The 7,629-nt window shown below is 55.0% G+C and overlaps 2 protein-coding genes across 2 annotated transcripts; one reads left to right on the forward strand and one right to left on the reverse strand.

The window, feature by feature from the left end:
• Positions 1–2,397: 2,397 nt before the first annotated feature.
• LOC122547074 (gastrula zinc finger protein XlCGF8.2DB-like) lies at positions 2,398–3,540 on the reverse strand (the record flags this gene model as incomplete). The annotated part of the gene is made up of 1 exon (XM_043685657.1): positions 2,398–3,540. A coding segment is annotated over one exon (846 nt), but the record flags the coding sequence as incomplete, so codon positions are not given.
• A 1,486-nt stretch (positions 3,541–5,026) lies between these two features.
• Positions 5,027–7,362, forward strand: LOC122547073 (zinc finger protein 239-like). Its single transcript, XM_043685655.1, has 2 exons — positions 5,027–5,748; positions 6,271–7,362. Exon 2 carries the CDS (start codon positions 6,575–6,577, stop codon positions 7,166–7,168), a length of 594 nt encoding a protein of 197 aa, XP_043541590.1. The 5' UTR covers positions 5,027–5,748; positions 6,271–6,574; the 3' UTR covers positions 7,169–7,362.
• The last annotated feature ends 267 nt before the right edge of the window (positions 7,363–7,629 follow it).

Below are 7,629 nucleotides of genomic sequence, written 5' to 3' on the forward strand. Positions count from 1 at the left end.
AGAGGGTGGTACGTGTATGGAATGAGCTGCCAGAGGATGTGGTGGAGGCTGGTACAATTGCAACATTTAAAAGGCATTTGGATGGGTATATGAATAGGAAGGGTTTGGAGGGATATGGGCTGGGTGCTGGCAGGTGGGGCTAGTTTGGGTTGGGATAGCTGGTCGGCAGGGACGGGTTGGACCGAAGGGTCTGTTTCCGTGCTGTACATCTCTATGACTCTGTCAGGTCAGAAGTGGAGATGTTCTCCAGTGATTGAACAACGCTCAGCGCCATTCACGACTCCTCAGACAATCCATCTCCACGTCCAACACAGGAGCAGTCCACATCGAAGGGCAGCAAGACGCCGGAGAGTACCCACGTTTGGGGTGAAAAGTGGTACGTAACATCTGGGAAATGACCATCTGCAATCCGAAACAATCGAAACATCGCCCTTTGACATTCGACGGTGTTTTCGTCTCTGAATCACTCCCCCCCCCCACCTCACCACCACCATCAAAACCCTGGGATGGCAGGGGCGGGGGGGGGGTAGGAGGGGGGGGAATTGAGCTGTAGCTGAACTGGACCAACTGTATAATGACACTGAGCAGGTCAGAGACAAGTTGCCAAAGCCTGTCCCACCCATCTACAAGGCACACGCCAGGAGTGGGATGGAATATTCCCCACTTGCCCCGGATGGGGGCAGCTCTGACAATGCTCGAGACTATCCAGGACAAATGAACCCCCATTTTATTGGGACCGCAACCATTCTGTCCATCACTGACTCTCAGGAGCAGCACCACATACCATCAACCAACCACCCCGCAGACACTCCCCAAGGCTCCGCAGACACTCCCCAAGGCTCCGCAGACACTCCCCAAGGCTCCGCAGACACTCCCCAAGGATCCTCAGACAGTACTATGCCAGTTGAGTCCCGACAGTGTAGAAGGGGTTTATTATGTATGTAACCCCATTGAGGTGAGTTACAGAGTAAGGCTCCCTCTACCGTATTATATTGAAAATAAAGCTTCCGCTACTCTTTTAAATTGAAAGTAAAGTCACGGTCAAACACTCCCAGGGACAGGGACAGAGCACGGGGGTAGATACAGAGTAAAGCTCCCTCTACACTGTCCCCCATCAAACACTCCCAGGGACATACAGAGTAAAGCTCTCTCTACACTGTCCCCCATCAAACACTCCCAGGGACAGGGACAGCACAGAGTTAAATACAGAGTAAAGCTCCCTTTACACTGTCCCCCATCAAACACTCCCTGGACAGAGACAGCACAGGTTAGATACAGAGTAAAGCTCTCTCTACACTGTCCCCCATCAAACACTCCCAGGACAGGGACAGTACTGGGTTAGATACAGAGTAAAGCTCCCTCCACACTGTTCCCCCATCAAACACTCCCATGGCCAGGGACATAATGGGGTTAGATACAGAGTAAAGCTTGGCCAGGGACATAATGGGGTTAGATACAGAGTAAAGCTCTCTCTATACTGTTCCCCCATGAAACACACCCAGGGACAGGGACAGCACGGGGTTAGATACAGAGTAAAGCTCCCTCCACACTGACCCCCAAACACTCCCAGGACAGAGACAGCACAGGGTAAGATACAGAGTAAAGCTCCCTCTACACTGTCCCCCATTAAACACTCCAAGCAGAGGGACAGCACTGGGGTAGATACAGAGTAAAGCTCCTTCTACACTGTTCCCCCATCAAACACTCCCAGAACAGGGACAGTACGGGGTGAGAGTAAAGCTCCCTCTACTCTGTCCCCCATCAAACACTCCCAGTGCACATTCCTGGGCACTATGGGTAATTTAGCAAGGCCAATCCATCCTAACCTGCACATCCCTGGGCACTATGGGTAATTTAGTATGGCTAATCCACCCTGACCTGCACATCTCTGGGCAATATGGGTAATTTAGCATGGCTAATCCACCTTAACCTATACATCCCAGGGCACTATGGGTAATTTAGCATGGCTAATCCAGCCTAACCTGCACATCCCTGGGCACTATGGGTAATTTAGCATGGCTAATCCACCTCAACCTGCACATCCCTTGGCACTACGGGTAATTTAGCATGGCCAGACCACCCTAACCTATACATCCCTGGGCACTATGGATACGTTAGCAGGGCCAGACCACCCTAACCTGCACATTCCTGGGCACTATGGGTAATTTAGCATGGCCAATCCACCCTAACGTGCACATCCCTGGATACTATGGATAAATTAGGGAGGGGGGGGGGGGGGGGAGGCCAATCCATCCGAACTTGTACATCCCTCGGCACTATGGGCAATTTAGCGTGGCCAATCCACCCTGACCTGCACATCTTTGGACTGTGGGAGCACCCGGAGGAAACCCATGCAGACACGGGGAGAAAGTGCGACTGCCTGTGTGGCGTTTGCACAGAGGCCAGAATCGAACCTGGGTCCCTGGCGCTGCTAGGCAGCGGCGCTAACCACTGAGCCACCGTGCTGCCCCTGTAACAGGGCTACCAAAATTGGACGCAGTATCCCAGAAGTGGCCTCACCAACGTCCTGCACGACCTCGACAGGACACCCTGCCTCCGATACTCAAAAGGTGTTCGCCATGAAGGGGCGCGAGTGTGCTGAACGCCAGTCTAACCGTCCTGTCTAGGTCTCAGCAGGTTGCATCTGAGGGTGACTCTCCTCCCCCACTAGGAGCAGGTGAACTGACTGGTGTTTCAGCAGGCGAACGGTCCCAGTGAATCTCTTCCCGCAGCCGAAGCAGACGAGTGGCCTCTCTGGCCAGTGTGGACACGTCGGTGCGTCAGGAGGGTGGAGGACTGAGCGAAGGCCTTCCCGCACACCGAGCAGCTGAAGGGCCTCTCCCCGGTGTGGACCCGCCGGTGGGTCAGCAGGTGGGAGGACTGGGTGAAGCCCTTCCCGCACTGAGAGCAGGTGAACGGCCACTCCCCGGTGTGGACTGCCTGGTGGTGTCTCAGGGTGGACGAGTCGCCGAAGCCCTTGCCGCACTCGGAGCAGACGAAGGGCCGCTCGCCGGTGTGGACCCGCTGGTGGGCCAGCAGGTTGGACGACCGAGTGAAGCCCTTGCCGCACTCGGAGCAGACGAAGGGCCGCTCGCCGGTGTGGACCCGCTGGTGCCTCAGCAGGGTGGACGACTGGGTGAAGCCCTTGCCGCAGACGGTGCAGGTGAACGGCCGCTCGCCGGTGTGGACCCGCCCGTGGGACAGCAGGTTGCACAGCAGAGTGAATCCCATCCCGCACTGGGAGCAGGAGAACGGCCTCTCCCCGGTGTGGACCCGCCGGTGGGATTTCAGGTTCGACGACTTAGTGAATCCCTTCCCGCACTCGGAGCAGACGTACGGCCTCTCCCCGGTGTGGACCCGCTGGTGGGACTTCAGGTGGGACGATTTCGTGAATCCCTTCTCGCACACGAAGCAGGTGAACGGCCTCTCCCCGGTGTGACTGCGGCGGTGGATCTCCAGCTCCGACGGCCACTGGAACCCCTTCGCGCAGTCCCCACATTTCCACGGCTTCTCCAGGGTGCACACGCTCGCCCGATCAAATCAGTCAAAGCCTCGGTCGTGCACCGAACACGTGCCCAGCCTCTCCCCACCACAAATGGCTTCTTCTCAGCCCGGTGTTTGCTCCTGCCAGTCAGCGCACTCGGAATGCTTGTCCAATCACACAGAAGTCCCGAGCCTTTTGAGCTGGGACAAACGTTCCCCCTTCCGGATTCCAAGGCCGACGATACTCAGGTCCTGACGGATCCGGTGAGCCAGCCGGATCGCGAGCGGCCGTTCGGTTTGAGATTTCCGTCCACAAATCGTCTCTTTCCAAGATCCTGCAAAAGGGGTCGACAGAAGTTAGAACGGGGTTTAACGGCGTGGGCGAATCTTCAGGCCAAATGGGCTGCTGATATTTATCATAGACCAAAACAATACTAAACATATCGATGCTATTATGATCTGCACAGGGACCAGTAACTGTAAAAAGAAACAAATGCCCAGGTAAATCCGGGAAGAGTAAGGTTTTACCTTTTTCAAATTGGTCTCATGTAACCAATGCCCCCATCGTACATCTTCTCTAATGTATAAGAGGTTTACAACATCATGAGGGGCATGGATAGGATAAATAGACAAGATCTTTTCCCTGGGGTCAGGGAGTCCAGAACTAGAGGGTTTAGGGCGAGGGAGGAAAGGTATAAAAGAGACCTAAGGGTCAACGTTTTCACACAGAGGGTGGTACGTATATGGACTGAGCTGCCAGAGGATGTGGCGGAGGCTGGTACAATTGCAACATTTAAGAGGCATTTGGATGGGTATATGAATAGGAAGGGTTTGGAAGGATATGGGCCGGGTACTGGCAGGTGGGACTAGATTGGGTTGGGATATCTGGTCGGCAGGGACGGGTGGGACCGAAGGGTCTGTTTCCGTGCTGTGCCACTCTATGAGTCCTGCCACTTCAAGCTTGAAGTAACAAGTACATTCACACTACAGGCCGCATAGACGGGAGTAGGGCAGGCTTAAACTGTTGCGTTACACAATTGTCTGGGGCAATTGTGAGAAGTGCTGAAAACAGACGAACTGCTGGTTCCCAGTTTTGATCAACAGACATGAACCTCAAATTCCCAACAGAAGACTCTGGCTTCTATGGAACCTCTCTCCATTGTTTGAAACCATTTCAAGCAAATAAAACGAGCATTTCACTTTCTGGATCCACCTCCTGATCATATTAGGATTGAGTGACCCTGCGGAATCCTCTGTTCTGAAACACTGACTGCGTCCAAGGAGTTAGGGGCAGTGCTCAGGGCTAAAGGGATCAGAGGGCACGGGGAGAAAGTGGGAGCCAAGATATTGAGTTGGATGATGATCCGTGATTGTAAGGAAGTGCGGGGCAGGCTCCAAGGGCTGAATGGCCTAGCCCTGCTCCCTTTTTGTTTCGAATGTTTCCCTGCTTCCAGGATCTGCCCCCTTCCCTGGAATCACCTCCTTTCCCTTCAACTCAGCAAACTGGTGCCCAGAGTAATGACAGAGAGGGTGCTGCACTCACAGATGTTGGAGAGAGGAAGGAAGCTGCAGTCTGGGCTCAAGCTCAGTCTTCATTCAGAGAGACAGGGGCAGCAGCAGCAACTTCAGGAGCTCATGGTCCAACTTCCGCATTCAGACAATGGGGGAAGGCTCTGATTGGCAGGAGGACCGAACCCCTTCCGGTCCTCCAGGGCTCCGCATTGCTCCGTCTCCCCATGACGGGCCGGGAGAGAGGGGCCAATAGGGATCGCGGTGGCCGATTGTGACGTCTCGGGTTCCAAGGCGCGCGGGGCACGGAATGCCTCCGCCCCCATCAGCTTGACTTCTCTCCCCACCCCCACCCTCCCGAGCCTGGCTCGCCGAGACAAAGGTTTCCAGGGTAACCGGCTGGCGGCTCGGGCCAGGGCCCCGCCTCCTCCTGGGAGGGAGGGAGGGAGTTGCTCCTCCCAAGCCCCAGCCGCGGCGCTCGGGACTGCGCCTGCTCTGGACGGTGGGCCCAACACTGCGCCTGCGCGGCCCTCCAGCTCTCAGAGTGTTGCAGAAGGGGAAGGGGGAATGCAAAAGGAGGACACTTTGCAAAATCCTTGCCCTTTCATTTTCCTCCAAGTTCAGACAAAAGCACAGCATCTGATTTTACCTTTACACTCACTGGGCCTCCCTTCCCCAGTCCACAACCTCTAAGTTAAAACACTTTATTCCCTCCCCCCCAACCCCTTGATTTCTATGTCCAGGACAGGAAGAGAGGTGAGTGTGGGAGTGGGGGGGGGGTTTGTTAACCAGACCCCTTAGGGAGAAGGGGATATGAAATGCAGCAGAGTGGGGACAGAGGGATAAGTGTGTGGGATAGGGGTACACAGCTCTGAGCGAATCAGACCCTTCAGGAGACTGGTGTTGGGAGGGAGGGAGGGGGGTTTGCGAATATTAGAAACCGCATGTGGGATGGAGACTTTGCAGCGTTTCCCCAGTCTCCTTCGGGCTGGACACATATTAGGCACAGGGAGAGAGTGAGGAAAGCGCTGGCGATCAGAGTCGAGATTGCGGCGCTGGAGGAGCACAGCAGGGGCCGGGCAACGTCTGAGGAGCAGGAGAGTCGGATGTTCCGGGCACGAGCCCTTCGTCAGGAATGAGCTATGCAGGACAGAACGGTCAGAACAGAAGGAGAATGTTTGAGCTGGAGGCTTGCGGCTTTTAGGGAATAAAAGAGGAAAGAAGTTTTGGCACGGAATCGTCTGTTCTGAATATCTGTTTTGGAATCTCCTTTTGCAGGACTTGCGCACACAAATCTCAAAGCAAACGTCAAATGAGAGTCTGAAAGAATCACTCAACTCATCAAGACTGGTCATCGTTGAATCTTGATGGAGAAATCTTCGTCTGTCCTTATCTGCCTTGAAAGCTACAGCGAGACTGCAAATGTACCGAGACGTCAAAGTGAAGTGAGGATAAAGGGGCGTTAACCACTTACAAAGCCTGAAGAAACATCTCCCCGTTCACCACAGGGAAACTGTGGAAGAGCTCTGTTGTGGGTGCGGTCCCAACTGGGCCGTCGGAGCTGGACAGACACGAGGACAACATGGAGAAACCATGGAAATGTGGGGACTGTGGGAAGGGGTTTAAAGTCCCATCTGAGTTGGAGATTCATCGACGCAGCCACACCGGGGAGAGGCCATTCATCTGCTCCGAGTGCGGGAAGGGATTCACTGAATCGTGCAACTTGCTCCGGCACCAGCAGGTCCACACCGGGGAGAGGCCGTTCGTCTGCTCCGAGTGCGGGAAGGGCTTCACTCAGTCCTCCCACCTCCTGACGCACCAGCGGGTTCACACTCGGGAGAAGCCGTTCATCTGCCCCGAGTGCGGGAAAGGCTTCACTCAGCTGTCCAGCCTGCTGCGGCACCAGATGGCCCATACCGGAGAGAGGCCGTTCAGCTGCTCCGTGTGCGGGAAGGGCTTCACTCGCTCGACCAGCCTGCTGTCTCACCGGCGGGTTCACACCGGCGAGCGGCCGTTCACCTGCTGCTTGTGCGGGAAAGGGTTCACCGAGTCCTCCAATCTCCGAAAGCACCGGCGCATTCACACCGGGGAGAGGCCGTACACTTGCTCCGTGTGTGGCAAGGGATTCACTGAGTCGTCCACCCTGCTGAGGCACCAGGGCAGTCACACCGAGTAGAGCCCCTTTTTATTAGAGATCTGTGGATAGTGGATCATAACTGTCTCAGCTTAAATTATTTATATACGTTGGCAAGGGCATGGATTGGATGGTTCAATGACTGCACGCAAAGGGACACTGACTGACCATGCTGTGGACACAATACCTGTCATGTTTACCTGGTGTGAATAAATCTCCATTAAGAATGTTGCCAGGGTTGGAGGGTTTGAATTGTTGGCTGGGGGCTGTTTTCCCCCCGGAGCGTCGGAGGCTGACGGGTGACCTTATCGAGGTTTACAAAATCATGAGGGGTAGAGACAGGGTCAGTGCACAAAGGTCTTTTCCCTGGGGTGTGGGAGTCCAGAACTAGAGGGCACAAGTTTAGGGTGAGAGAGCAAATGTTTAAAGGGGCAAGTTTTTCACCCAGAGGGTGGTACGGGTATGGAATGAGCTGCCAGAGGAAGTGGTGGAGGCTGGTACAA

The sequence above is a fragment of the Chiloscyllium plagiosum genome, unplaced genomic scaffold (assembly GCF_004010195.1).
Source record: "Chiloscyllium plagiosum isolate BGI_BamShark_2017 unplaced genomic scaffold, ASM401019v2 scaf_14345, whole genome shotgun sequence".
In the NCBI taxonomy this organism is placed as follows: Eukaryota; Metazoa; Chordata; class Chondrichthyes; order Orectolobiformes; family Hemiscylliidae; genus Chiloscyllium; species Chiloscyllium plagiosum.